Source organism: Rousettus aegyptiacus, unplaced genomic scaffold, assembly GCF_014176215.1.
Source record: "Rousettus aegyptiacus isolate mRouAeg1 unplaced genomic scaffold, mRouAeg1.p scaffold_m13_p_2, whole genome shotgun sequence".
In the NCBI taxonomy this organism is placed as follows: Eukaryota; Metazoa; Chordata; class Mammalia; order Chiroptera; family Pteropodidae; genus Rousettus; species Rousettus aegyptiacus.
This window is the reverse complement of record NW_023416295.1, coordinates 68,576,239-68,591,716: the sequence shown is the minus strand read 5'-3', so window position 1 is coordinate 68,591,716 and position 15,478 is coordinate 68,576,239. Positions and strand designations below refer to the sequence as shown.

Below are 15,478 nucleotides of genomic sequence, written 5' to 3'. Positions count from 1 at the left end.
TTTGACTTTATCCTTCAGTAAGAAAAAATAAAATAAAATAAGGTGAAAGAGTAAAATAGGAGTTTCTCTTTCCTTACAGCTTTCCAGTATTTGAGAGGATCATCCTGTTGACGTTGTTTGAGGCCAGTTGTTGTTAGTTCATGTTTTTACCACCCACCAAAGAACAGCACAGGATTAAGTTTATATTAATAAAGTATGTTCATGACTAGGTTTCTAAATGCCAGAGTTATGATTTATGTCTTTAAATGGGTGGAGAAAGGAGAGAGGCAATAAAATTCACCAGTAAGCCCCTCAAAATCCTTGGCTTCACACGGTTTTTGTTTTCCATTTTTTTTTGTATTTTGTGTGTACCACTAAATTCTATTATTATAACTAATTTGACTATTTACCTTTGTCCATAGCTTCCAAACTTTATTATAGTTAAATTTATAAAAAATGTTACTCTACTTTCTAAGTGTTTGTAATTGTCCCTCTTTATTCTCCCACCCCATTAGGAATTTCACAATAAAATCTTACACCAAATAAATTAAAATCTGCAACTTCAGACACCCAAGAAAGACATTAATCCACTTAGTAAAATACCCGGACCTCCCCCTCTCAATTTCAGCTCTTCTTAATGTAACATTTAGTAATTGCAGCTGGCTCCTTATACTTTCCTCCCTCCTTTCATTCTCAATCATATTGGCCTTGTTTAACCTTCATTTCCTTTCTTACCCCCCACATTTGTCCATATACTTTTCTTTGACCACGTTTGTCTCTTTCTTTTTGCTGTCTGGATTGAAAGCAATAAAGAGCTTTCTAAGATCTCTATGCTTTCTGTTACAATCCCATTCTACCTCCCCATTTCACTATTAATACTTTGTACAATTTTTACACATCTTTCAGTGGTATAGTTACTGCTCTATATTTTTCTGATTGATCATTAAGTTATGCTGGCTTTTGAGCACTGACTCCATAATCCCGAAACAGAGGCTTTTTAGTTGGCTTGCTTTTTGCCTTTGGAATGCCTTTCCTGGCAAGAACAGGCATTTTGGTTTGACTCTGATTCTTAAGTTACAATTCAAAGCTAATTTGTTCAGTTAGGTTTCTACTATAAGCAGCTCTGTTTCTCACTGTTAAGTGCTCCATGAGGCTGCTTAGTTGAAGGGTTTGTTGTAAGTGCAAGATGTAATATACTTATATTACACTTGATTATCAGTTTTCAAAAACAGCTGCATGCTTTGATATCTGTGTAAGGAAATAATCGGAAGATAATATACCATTGGTATTTATTACTCTATAATTAAGGATGTGTCAGTGTTTCTCTTTAAAAAAAAAAACCCTATTTTCAGAAATTCATATCTCAGGCATAAATTTCCCTATGAATTACAGTCTAATACCATATTAGAAGTATCTTCGTTTTAAGTTATCCCTCCCCTTCTTTTTCTTTTTGGGGAAATAAGTTTCAGGATGTAATTTCTGGGTTATCTATTTGGGATGAGAGGAAGCGGGCCCTGTGCTGCATAATTATAGGTGCTTCTGCTGCAGACGCCACCTGCTCCCCCTGCCCTAGGCCCTTGGTACCAGGCAAGGTCGTGGGGGCTGCTTTGTGGATAAAGAGCCAGACTTATATCTGTGTGGATAAGCAACTTCACTGTTGTGCTATGGGAAAGGCCCTAGAGAAGACTCAACTGTTCAGACACATCACAGGTGCCACAGTCTGAAATTTTAGTACTAGGAATCAATTCTTTTGCATTCTTCTCTTAATAGTCACTTAAAATAAAAATGGGGCCAGGAATAAGATGAAATATATATATACATACAGAAAGGTATTAGCAACTATTAATCCATGATTTTTCTGATAGTAAGAGAAGCAGGAGGATAAAAGAGAGATGGAGAGAAAAGTATTTCCCTTTCCCATCCTTTGAGGAATGGTTTCGACTTGCTGAATTGACCACAGCCTCCTTGAAGAGGCTGAGTTCTATTCTAGCCCTGCCGCTACCATCATAGGAATCACAGCTACTCAGCTTCCCTGTAGGCCCTTGGTTTCCCTGAATCTAAAATGGGAACTTTACAAAACATGTTTGCCAGGAAAGCCAGAAAGGTACCTAAGTGTGTAATCCAGTAGACTGTAAGACTACAGGGAGTGGCAGGGGGCTGTGATGGATGTAGAGACTAAATGTCTCCCTACTAGTTTAATAGTAGTAATAATAAAAACATTTAAAATATCGTCTATACTACATGGTCTCTCATGTCCCTTTTAACACCAATGGACAACAAAACAACCCCCTGAGACTCCTTCCAGGCTCTTGCCTGGAGAGTTGAAATAGGGAGAACTGGGGGTCCAACTGAGTCATAAATTTTGAACTTGGTGCTTCCTGAAAGACACATAGGCGACAATGACACTATGTCATGCAGGAAAGATTTATACAAAACATCTCTCTATCTCTATAATAGTCTGGCTCCTAAATATGCCATTATCTGATGCCTTAATTTTCTCATTTGTGAAATGATGATGGAAATACTACATTTTCAAATATAAAGGACTTTAAATTCCAAGAAAGATATTACATAAGCATTTCTAGTAGAAGTCACATCTTCTAGAATTCCACTTCAGGTCTGCTATTTAAATGCAGCAACCAATAAGATAGTAACAGAAGCATTTTAGATTTACTCCCAAGAAACATCAGTTCTTTATATCAGTTTATAAGAACAATTATGAACCAGTCCCAGGGTTGAACATCATTACCATAGAGCTATGGGAGAGAATAAGGCATCACTCAGGTAATGAGAGATCATGGGAGAACCCCAAAGACACTGATCCTAAATTCCGGTTTAGGAAAATGGGCTACAGGGTGAGTGGGGATCTTGGTTCCTGAAAATCTATGTATCTCATGTGCAGCCAGGGCATCCTAAAGATATAGCGAGGATTCCTTTTCAAGGGATAGACCGCAATGAAAGTACAGAGTCCACACCTGGCTTCTGTGTCTTGAAGAGGAAAGGGGGCAGGTAACAATACAGAGAGTGGGCTTAGTGGTTAGGAGACCAGACAGTTCTGTGCTCCACCACACAGCTCTGATACAGGCATTAGTTACAAATGGTGACCAGTAGCCTCCGGAAAAAGGAATCTATGGACAGTTAATTCCAACTTTCTTCATAGTATGACTTTTTTCCGGGTCAAGATTAAGTCTTTGGCTCCTGGTGAGCAGAGGAGACTTGTCATACAAAACTGGAAGTTAGGGCAGTTTTTTCAGTCTGAGGGAAATGGTTTTCTGATTCGATCAATAGTTTATAGAGTCAAGAATGTTAAGGATGGCATGCTAGCAAAATTAATCGCAGGCTTCCCAAAGTATTTATAGCTCTGATCAAAAGGTATATCTAGTAATAACGCTTAACACATGTAAAAGGTCATAATGGACTATTAACTGTATAGTTAATGCCTCTCTCAGTTATATGTCTGTTCTTTCTAACATCACTCCTCTGACTTAAGCGTTATTGTAGATTTGGTGTTAATCGTGTTTTTGTTATACTTTAATCACATGTACATATCTTTGAGCAGCACATAGAACTTTTAAAACTCTTCCATTTACATTTTAATAAATAGCTTTAAAGGGAGAGTGTATTATAGAATCATTAGTTGTCCTGAAAGTCAATTCCAATTTTAAAATGAACCATGTTTATATTAGTGGTTTATAATATGCTTTTTATTGATAAAATCTGATATTAAATATCATCCAATTTTCTACTGAAAGAAAAAGCACTTAGGGCCATACTTGTCAATAGTCAATATAACAGAACTCAGAATATGTCAACATTCAAAGACAGCACAGACTATCATTCAAAACTGATTCTATGACCCACAGAAAGTATGAGATGTAAATGAAAATTTTTTGTGGCTCATAATATTTCTGGGTAGCAGATGCTTTCTCAAAAACAGATTTTACTTTTAAAAATATCAAATATAATTAACACCTTCAATATAAAACGAAATCCTTGCTTCCAGATGCATTTCAAGGTGTTGAAATGAATCTGTGCAGCCGTCTACGGCTTAGTTTCCATTGACTTATTGGGTCTGCTGCCATCTTTATGTGGCATGTCTGAAGACTTGAGAGTGAGAACAGGGCATTTAAACTTAACCGTATTTGAAGGATGCTTATTAAAACAGGAGCATTTCGAGAAAGGTCTCTTGATCTATTCCTGATCAACTAGGTGCCCTGTTAATTATTATAAAAACATCTAGCCAGAAGCATTACTTAAACTAGGTAAATTCAAGGTGAGCATCATAGACATTGTATCAAAGTGTTGATAATGAACAGACTTTTAAGGATATTTAAAATTAGAATGGGTCTAACGATAATTTAAGAATGAACAGAACTGAGCGTAAAAAAAAAAGACCAACATTTTCAACAAGTATATTAAAAAACAAGAATTCTTTTTTACCTCTTTAGTGAGTGTAAGGGAAAAAATGGAAGGGTCAACTTGTATTCTCAATTATTCTCTCATTTCAACAAAATATGGGTTAACTGACTTAACATCACTTCATTCCACCATAGCATGAGTGTTGGGAAGCATGTGAGCGTGCACTGCACAGAGATAGAGTTATATTTTCAAATGTTAAGAATTACACATTTACAAACTTTTTAGTGCTTATTTGCACTAGTACCAAATCTGACTGCACAGTTTTAAAAAGTGACAACTTTAATGTACATTTTTATTCAAGAAGGAATGCTGGCCATGGCTAAAGACAAAAAGTGATTTGAGTTTATGGGTATAGAAGAAACTCCATACAAAGGTAACTTTCAATATTATATTTGCCAAAATCAGGAACATATTTAAATGTTTGGATGCACTCTCTGAAAGGGAGTTAATGTTTTGTTTTTTCTCCCTCATCAATTAGTGAGAAAATATGTAGAGATAGTTGTGCATACAATATCTGGCCATTATAAAATGTGAGCCCATTTATTTTCAGGATAGAAAAACATAGTAAACTAAGCACTGTTTCTTGGCTGTGAGATAATAGTATTATTTTGAGACAATGGCATCTATGACATGGCACCTTTGTGACTGAAGCAACCTACTGGTTTAGTTCATCTCCTTAGATGATAAATACTGCCCTGGAAAAGTGTCTAAAAATCTCTGATGCATATTTATATCTTTACTTTTGGACTCAAAAGGAGCATGCATACCTAATGGATTCCAAGTTCCAAAGTCTTAGATTGAAAGCCCCTAAATCTGAAGCAATCCCTGAGCCCTTTGGTTTGTGTGTGATGAGTTAACTTGTTCAGTGACTTCCACTCAAGCTAGGACTCGAAGCCCGTGCTATGATGTTCCATCGTACATTGTGGATCTCACACTAGTTAGGGAGAGCGCTCTCCTGTGCAAAGATGAACTTGTTTTTTCTGCTTTAAACTCTTCTGCTTTTAAATTCCCAGGCCTCATGGACCCTGAACTCCTGCTTTCTTTGATCTGCCAGTGCCTCTGTGCTGAGGGCTCTATCTGACTCCCTGACCTTGTTCTAGTTCCTGCTTATGGTTTTGCTACCTGTCAATGAGCCCTACTGGACTTCTAAACCATTGCCTGCTCTATGTAGGATGCCTGCTAAACCACTCACAGCCCTATCTACCCTCTTCTTCCTGGCTGCTCCTCATGCTGCAGTACATAGAAGTAACTCATTTCAAAAGCTAGGAAACTTACAATTTACCTGTCAGTAAACAGAAGATGGTTTATCAACAGACTTTACCTTAATGACTACAAATGTTTACCTCCTGCTTTCCAGAATGCAAAGAAAATCTTGGAAATGTCATAATATCTTACAAACATTTGCAAAACAGATCCTTATTCATCCAGAAAAGAAACAATTGTATTCGTTGTTTCCTGACACAAGGAAAGTGGTTCAGTGAGAAACATACAGAGATGTACACACTGACACGTAAATGAGATGTTAATTAAAAATGGCAGAGGGCACTTTATTAAAAATTTATTTTACAATCTAGCTGTTCGAAACATCTTTATATCAACAAATACAGCAGCTTGACTATTGGAATCATAAGTGATTTATCTTGAAAATATATTTGTGGCTGGATCCAAATATTTTCAGGGACTATTTATACCAAAATTATTGATTTTGTTAGATGTGCTTTCATTTATTTTTACCTATGGGAAAAAAAGTTAAAACCAGTATCACAGTGTTCATTTTATGGTCAAGGTGGCCCTGCTCAGTGTAATTTCCATGTTTGTTCGAATTACAGCTGTTTATCTTGCAACTTCCTTTGAGATAAATTAAATGCAAATGTTAACTCAGTGAATCATGAGAATACCTGCCAGACCCCTTATTAATACCTTCACTTAAAACCCCTGTGCCAGAGTCATTAATTTGCTAAAATAAAAGTGCTAAGGCAGCCCTTTGCCACAAACAACTCTGAGATGGCTGCCCAATTAGTCCCACAGCATTCTGATCCTCCGCTCAGACCCTGTGGCCCTTCAAGGACACAAGAAGGCTTCGATGATAACCTGGCAACTTAGGTAGAAACCCAGCCAAGTGCGAGCGTTTGAAGCTGCAGTTTGGCTGCCATCGTGTCGGCGAAAAGAAAGAATTCAGGCACCATGTCATCCAGTACAAAGGATAAAAACGGATTCAACCGGAAATTCAATGTGGCACCACATATGGGATACATGAGTGCGGTTATACAACAGGCCACATATTTTTTTTGAACAGTCTCCTCCATGTGATGCCGAGGACATGTGTAACCATCATAACGTCTCTAGGAATCTGTATTTAATTTGAGTTGGGGTGGTGGCAGGGATTGGAGATCTGAAGCCGCCACAGGTTTGTGGCAGATGGCTCTGTGTCAGCTATGACAAGCAGCCAGGCTCAGCTTCCTCTGCAGATTTTCTTTTCTCTCTGATCAGGTAAATATGGGCACACTCTGGAAAGTTCTACAGATTCTGCCTTAGGCTGCAAGTTTGTGACTTAGCCCCATCTGTCACAAATCTTCCCTAGGTTCTGTTGTAAGCAGAGACCTGAATTTACCATGTAGGGCTGCCCAAGAAAAAGGAGTCATTTCACCCTGTAAGGGGGAGAGAGAGGAGAGAAAGCAATGAAGGAGCATTAATGACTGAAAGACTAAAGAATGCTGAAAATTCATATTGTGAATTTGCATAGCTTACATCGACTGGATTTCAAAAGGCCACCAAATAATTGGTTCTCGAGTTTTACCACCCCAGGAAATCCCAGTTTCTGATTGGTTTAAAGTATAACTATTTCCGACCATAGAGGAAAGCTCCCGTTTTTTTGCAAATGGGTACATTCTGCGGCACACATATTTCCTGGTTTATGTTATGGATGACAAATATTAAAGTTTACTATCCAACTTTTAACCTTTATAAACACAAGATACACAACACTTTTAATACATGTTTTTGCTAATGTGAATTTTACTTTTAGTGGTGAAGGCACAAGAGAAATGCCATTATGATTGCGTGGAATTTATAAAGAACTTCGAGTTTACAAACAGGTTTATATTCATTATTTCATTATAGTAGTACCTCAGGGGGAAAATGCTATTAAGAATTAAGAAAAAGAATTCTTCCAAGTTTACAGATAAATCATATAGAGGTTAGGAAGTTCACCTAGAGCTAGTCCACAAATGAGTAGTAGAGAAGGACAAGAAGTCAAAACCGCTAACTCATCTTAATTACCCAGAGTGTATCTATTGTGCGAAAGGTTTGTTTTACTTTTATATTTACTTAGGCAAATCAAAGGAAAACCAAGCCAAAAAACCAAGGAATGAAGTGAAGAAGGAAACAGAGAAGAGTAAGGAGGAGGGAGAGAAGAAGGGAGGGAGGCTGACACTGAGAATTTGACGTAAATTGTGCTGGTGCAGTTGAGAGATTTTAGAAGTTCTCAAAATGTCACAAGCCTTAAAGTTTTCATTTTTAAAGAAACACCGATGACTTCGGAGGAGTGTTAATACCAGTGAGCAATCCCTTATTCACATCTAGAGTATAAGTTCAAATTAAAAGGGGACTTTAAAGTGACCAAGTCTCTTAAAGGAAATTTAAAGTGGCTTGACTGTGGTTCGGGTGAACGTGGCCTGATGTAATTAAGACAACCACAAATGGCTTTTCTGGGCACTGAGTCTGAATTGTAAGCTTAATCACTGTTTGGAACCACTTTTGAGCAAAAATCTGAAAATTCTTCTCTCCTCCGAATAACAGCAGGTTACAAAGGTTTCTAGAATGTTAAAGAACTTGAAGAGGAAGACAAAATAAAAATCAGCAGCTATCATTTGAAAATTCTTAAGAAACTACAGATCAATTTTGCAAAGCACAAGAAAGAATGACATCTCTTTTTTTCCCCACACAGAATATTGCTCAATTTGTAAATAAAAGTAATGAGAAATAGAACAGGAATGAAAATAGAATTGATGTTAGCCTGGGCAGTACCTACTTTATGCAACTGCCCCATTTGCTCCTGTGCTATTTTCAATACTGGTAACAAGGGAATGTCCGCACATTTTTTTTTTTTTCCCTAAAGCATTTAAAAAATATAATAATCAAAGGTTCTATGAAAAGCATAAAGTATTGATTTCAAAAAATTTTTGGAAATATTCAGAAAGTAAATTCACATAGTAAAAATAGGCAAAAGAAAATATACAACTTCACGGTATTAGACTTGCTCGGGTTGTAAAAGGAAAAAAACTATTGTTAGTGTAAGAAGTCAATCCTTGGCTAATTTGTTTATGATTACTTCTGGAATCTCATGTTCATGTAAGGTTCGGGAGTCATAAAGAGCTCCTATTTTATCCACGTGACAAGAATGTAGCTGATGTGTCTCACCTCCTTAGAGGAGGAAGTGTCTTGAGGGTACAAGAAAGCTGCAGTCAATGACTAAACCAGGACGTACACTTTCTTGAGAAATGGTTTTAGAACTTTAAAATTAAAAAATAATAACTTTGGATTTTTAATATAATTAAGAAACATTTATTCTCTTCATGTATTGGATTTCTCTAATGATTTTAAGAAAAATGTGTGTGTGTGTGTGTGTGAGAGAGATAGAGAGAGAGAGCACTTGCATGCATGTGAGGAATTTAAACATTTTAAATCTGAAACCATTTCAGGTGAGAAGTCATGGGCACAGTGTTCTGTAGTAGAAAGAGTCACATTAAGAAAAAAACTATCAAATTCTTTTTCTGCTTTTCAATTACTAGCATTCTGTTTCGAATCCTGCTTCAAGTTATAGCCCCTAAAGTCTCACTCATATTGAAAGTATAATATCTCATGTGAGAAAAAAGCCAAGCGTTAGTAGCCTTATTCCAGTCATTAAATTTCTAAGTGTGAATCCATATGGAAAATCCTATCCTAAAGTGAACTCTATATGATAACCAGTTGAGATGATTTAAAAATGTAAACTTTTAACAAAAAAAAAAAGAGTAAGGTGTAAAAATGTAAAAGGAGCAAATTTAAAAATTCAGCGACAATCTATCCTTTTAGATCTTAGAAGCATATGTTTTATAAAAGCAAACAGCAATGTCCAATAGAATAAATCTAAAAAAAAAAACCTTCAACATTCTCTTTACAGTACACACAAAAGACTCTTCCATTTCATAAGAAAAGTAGGTAGAAAGCTGCCTTGGGGGAAACACTTCTCTGGTATTTAGTGCAGGCAAATGTTACCTGTATATTTATAAAACATAAGGTGAAAAAATATTATAACATTATATGTTAATTATAAAGTTTTAGGAGGCATTCTTTTTCTGTTTTGGCTCTAAATCCTATTATAACAACCAAATTAAATCTATGCTACTTTCTGTCATTTTTACCAATTTCTCCTAACAACTGCATCTTAAAGCTCTTGATTACTTAAGATGCTTGAACTAATTTATTAATTTTGAAATACATACAATATCATCAAGATATATGAAAATGTGTAACAGATGTAAAACAAAAAATCCATGGTAGAAAATATGAACTATACATACAAATTCTTATAAATACTTACGCATGAAATACTAATTTATAAAACTTTGAGATGGAGCCTTTTAGGATGTACAGAATAAATATATGTAAAAAGTAGTAATATAAAATAACCTTTAAGATATAAGTTATCTTTAAAGCTGCCTTAGGAATAATTTGATATATTAATAGCATACCACCGAACTGACATTCTTTCAGAGTTTTTCTAGAAGTTTTTTTGCAAAATAAATAATTACAGCTATGTTATGGCAGTAGTTGTATTAAAATATTTCATCTGGAGATCTGTTTTCTTTTGTAACTAAAGCCAACTTGTTGCAGTAACTCTGAAGTGGTTAAAAATTTGCAGATGCAAAGTAACAGCGTTAATAAGGCCTAACTTGAAGCAAAGTTAAAAACTGATAAATTTTGATGATGTAAATACAATTATCAATACTTCACTAATCTCATCACAAGGAAAAAACATTTTCTTCCTTTTTTTTTTGTATCTGTATGAAACGATGGGAGGTTGGTAATTATTTTACAATATATATATCAAATCATTATGCTATACACCTTAAAACTGTTCTGTATATGTATTTATATCTCAATTAAACTGAAAAAAATTCACCAAAAATGCACCAGAAGGAAAAAAAAAATCAATAATTTGATGAATTTACCAAAAATAGCTTTGTGTCAGTATAGAGAATGAATTCATTTGTATTAATACTTATTATTCTATTTCTTCTATTCTATTTTCATAATCTGCATCTGTCACGTGAGAAATGATTTGATTAATATTTTATACAAACAAGACCACTACTGAACTTTAAAAATTAGGAAATGTGGATGTAAACCTTAGAAGACTGTTTTCTCTGTGAAACTATGTATATGATACAATCGTATCGACTCAAGGAGTAATACTGATGCCTGGAACTGTTCAGTCAGCATTTTAAACTATTATGAGCTACCTTCTGAACCATTGCCAAGTTAATAGACAATGAAAGATAATGAGCTTGAAATTGGGTGTTAAATTGCATTTTTGGTTCTCTCCCTTTTTCTTGAAGTTTAACTGTTTCCTGCAGAAACAAAGTCATGTTTTGATATATCACTATGTAAATATGTATTTTAGGCCATGAAAAGGGGAAGGAGAGAAACAAGGAGACAAACTGTATTTCATGTAGGAAGGTTATACATTAACATAGGAAAATTAAAATATGCTAGATTATAAAACTGCTAGATTGCAAACTATACTGAATTTATGTAAAATGAGGATGCTACATTCAAAGAATATAAAAAGGTATATTACTCATGGCCTAGAGCTACCTTCGAAACTCATAAAGCAGATTTATTCCAGTTCAATTACTTAGACATTTAGTGGGGCCTCTTTGTGTTGTTATTTCAACAATGTAACATTCTTAATTCAAACAAGGGAAAAAAGAAAATGAATGAGGAGACTAAAAGATGATGCTATTTAAACTATGTTCCTTTTGCCTTTACCATTCAGAGAGGAAACTGATAGTCTAATGCAAAACAAACTGAGCATTTTTATGTCATTTTATTAAACTGGGCAAGGGAAACATTTGATTCTTGAAAATCATCTTTAAAGTAGTTAAAAAATGAACACCAAACTTCGCTAATGCCAGTCACCTGAATTTTTGAGAAATGAAGATTTCATTATGATGGGAAGAAAGGCTTATCCTTATTAGTATAATTGTAGAATCTTTCCTTTACTTCCTTTTAAACTAATGAGTTACATTAATCCAGGTTCATTTTTATAAGCCTCTTGGGGCTAAATGTAAAGGACAGTCATCTTAGAAAACAATAAATTAAAAAAAAAAAAGCATGTACTGTGCATTAAGTGCACGTATTTCATAAGACCTAGGTTAATACAACTGGCATCCAGTTTAATTAATCCTTGTTAGTGTAACAACTAATATCCCTCCCAAGCATGTTTCCTTTAAACATTAGTATGTTAATTAAATGTTTTTTTTTTTTTAAAGATTTTTCTTTGTACTTCAATGTGGCATTTGTACCGTGTAAATCTCTTCTCAATAACTACCTTATAGAGATGTTTCCTTACAATATCGGGTCTCTTGCAGAAATTCTGGAGCCTTTTTGAAAGCTGTTCAGGTGTAGAATACAGATATTCAGCTGCAGGAAAAACAGATACATTTTTAATGAAACAAAAACCTCAAAGCACACACTCGATATTAGTCACTTTACTAATTAAAAATGCATATTGCTCTGTGCCGCCTCATGTTTTACATTATTTAAGCATGATTTTATAAGGTTACCTCAGCTCACAAGGATGTTTAATGCTAAATAAGACTGTGTAGTTGTGCTGTTTAGACATCTCCTTTGGGTGATTAAAATACATTATTCTAATGTAACACAATGCATATGTGATATATTTAGTGATGAGATTTTTTTCAAAGCACTGGTACTATAGCCGTATGTACCCTGTACAACAGTTACATAATATTAACGAGTCAATTGTTTAAATAATATGGTGTGACTTTCGGGCCTCGATTTTTCTCTGTGTACAGCATTTAAAAAAAAAGAACTGTAAGCAACTGCAACAACACTGACCTGCTTATAAAAATCCATCATTATGGGATGTGTATGCTAACAATGAAGAATGCTATTTGAAAACTCGCTTTTTTGTTATCTTAAAAGAACAGATGGTAAATATAAGCTCATTCTAATGTATTAAAACACATAAAATTTTCCTTAACACTAACATGTTGACTTGCCAAATAAACAATTGCTCCTGCCTAAGTTTATTTTCAAACTTTCTAATTTAGCATGGATCATGTTTTAAATCTCAACAAAGGCGAAAGTACATTAAAGCAGCTACCTGGAAATATTTCGGGATAAACCAAATCTTTGGGACAAAGTGGGTAACAGCCACAATACACAGCTTCCAACCTAAAGAAATTTTAGAATAAAAGGATAAGATAGATTAAAAAGACATTACTATCACAGCCAGAAAGTGGTTTTGTTTGCCTAAGTTAACAGTATAAGCTCAGAGTTAACTGGGATGTAGAACATGGTCGGCAGTACAAGCCTAAAAGCCAAAGTTGCTCTTTTAAAAGGTTTTATTGATCATATATGAATTTCATAGAACAGAACCAACAGCATATGTTTTGTTCAGTGAATTAATCAAAGCGCAGCTCCGCATTTTTTTTTGTTTTTAAAATACTGTTTAACACATTTTATAATCAGCAGATAAACACATGTAACAACATGGTAAAGTATGGACAGCTTTTCTTAATAATGCTGCAAAGCCCCAGAATGTTCATTTTTTAAAAGTGTTTAAATAAAATAGCAAATACTTAACTTTAACACTGTAGCCGTAGAAATGATCGAGGCACTTTTAAAAGCATCAGAAAAAAATTTACAATCTGTTGTGATGGGGCATTTTCATTTTTGAGCTCGTGCTTCAAAACAACTTGTTATTATGCGGAATGTAAAACTATTTCCCCTTTTATTGAAAGACACACATGAAGATTACCTTAATGAACATTTTGCTCTCTAGACTAAAAATTCAGCTCCTTTTGCTATTCTATCAGGAAAGAACACTTTTATTATTAAACAAAGAAACAAGAAAGTTTCATTTTGCGAGAGGCTTTCCCCAAGGACCACCTATAGGAAATTTTTCTTCAGGTCACAGTACCAAGGGTTAAGCAGAGGGAAGGTACTGCATCTCAATGGTCGCGTTACTCCTGCATAATGACTATCGATCCGACATATAACAAACCTTAAAGATACCACCGTAATTTCTGTTGGCTAGGAATTATGCAGTGAAATTCAAAACACTCTTTAAAATATGTTTATTTTATGAGAAACTTTGAATTGCATCCAAAATGTTGACCAAAGGCGGAATTTATTTCGAACTGCAGATTTTTTTCAACCCGAGAATAATTTGAAGTTATGTCAATGTTTACCTTGTTTATTTACAGTGACAAAGTACATGCAATTTAAGCTGTTTTTAAGTGGGTGATGTGTTCCTTATTTTATTATGTTAACTGAAATTAGTTTAAATAAAAAGTACTTACTTTGAGCTGCAAAGTTTGGAAAAATACTGAGTTCAAAGTTTTGTTTGAGAACTGATAGAAGTTACAAGATAACACAGTGGGAAAGGCACGAGATCTAGTTACTAATTATTAACTTCGAAATCCAAACCGATATCTAATATTTGTTTCTTCATACATAAGGTACGTATAGAAATTCTATTGTAAGCATGGCTATAAACTGCACTGTGACTGCATTATAAAACATTTACAAAAGTTTTGAGCACATTCACCAGCGATACTCTTTATGAAAAGAAAATAATCACTTTATCTGAAGACACTCAGTTTTAAAATGCAGTGCCAGTCGAAAAGCAATACATATGAACATTCCCTTACAATTACATAAAATCAAAAGAGTGAAGTCACAGGCATTTCAGAAAGTGCACATGTTATCTGCTTTTTAATAATGGATTTGAACTAGAGTGTTCTGTTCCCCGAAAGAAAATTGCAGGCCAAGTTACATTTTGAGTCATCGCATGAACATGTACCGTGCCATTTCCCCAAGACCCCTGCTAATTAAAATACAGTGAGATAGGAATGGCATGATTTGATTTAGGAAGAAAAAATTTACAAATCTGGATTCCAACTTTTATTTGTAAATTATCTCATTTGTAGTTATATTTCTGATTCATTTAAAACAACCACTTTTGGTTACAATTTTGACTTGCTAAAATACTAAACCTTACTATATACATTACTTATGTCAGGAATATGTTTTAAAATATATTATACAGGCCATAATATTTTTTAAAAAATTTATAAAATTTATTCTATTTTTATTTTGAAAAAACTATCATTGCATGACAATAATATAATTATTCATCATTTCAATTCTTATGCCCTACCAGTTAAATAATAAATAGGGTTCCAATTGATCTATTGTTAAAATGACTAGCAAATGACCTTTTTATTCCAATTAACAAATCATCTGCTAAATCTATGAATCTTAATATTCAGATCTATTCACTTCAATTCATACAATTTATCTGCAAATAGTTGTTGGGCTTTTGATTCTAAATATAATTAGCTGATAATTTTGCTTGGCTGAATTACTTTTCTGGAGGGCCTGCAAAGGCTCTCAGTCGCATTATCTAGCAATAATGAATCTGATAGGTGAAATTTTTTACCGTAATGAGGATGAGACACAGTTGTGACACCTGAGTCTACTAATAACAGAAGACTGCTAATTATCGACAGCACTTTTTTGTGTGATGCAAGGAGAAAAAAAATCCCTCATTATTAAAAAATAAAAAGTTACAATTATAAGTGACACCGGAGGAGAGTAAATAAAATGGAGTGATTAAAACATTGCTGCTTTAAGGGTGTTTTTAATTAAGTGGAAATGCTAATGTTGTCATACTTAGCAGATGGGATTAAAATTAGTTATTGTAAGTAACTCATATTTTATGTTATGGTTTCCACAGCATGTCTACAAGATCTAAGAAAGTGATACATTCCATAAGACATTTTAA

At 34.3% G+C, this 15,478-nt stretch overlaps 1 protein-coding gene across 18 annotated transcripts in view; it reads right to left on the bottom strand.

Moving 5' to 3' along the window:
- The window catches only part of GTDC1 (glycosyltransferase like domain containing 1), a 355,599-nt gene that overhangs the window by 12,914 nt on the left and 327,207 nt on the right, over window positions 1-15,478 (bottom strand). For 16 of the 18 annotated variants that reach the window (XM_036236290.1, XM_036236287.1, XM_036236291.1 and 13 more), the window contains 2 exons: window positions 12,791-12,861; window positions 11,993-12,084 (listed from right to left, as the gene is read on the bottom strand). In XM_036236290.1, the coding sequence (XP_036092183.1) occupies window positions 11,993-12,084; window positions 12,791-12,861 (163 nt within the window). Of the gene's footprint in view, window positions 1-5,821; window positions 7,047-11,992; window positions 12,085-12,790; window positions 12,862-15,478 lie in introns of those variants that run through there. The other 2 variants (XM_036236279.1, XM_036236297.1) reach the window with 2 other exon arrangements.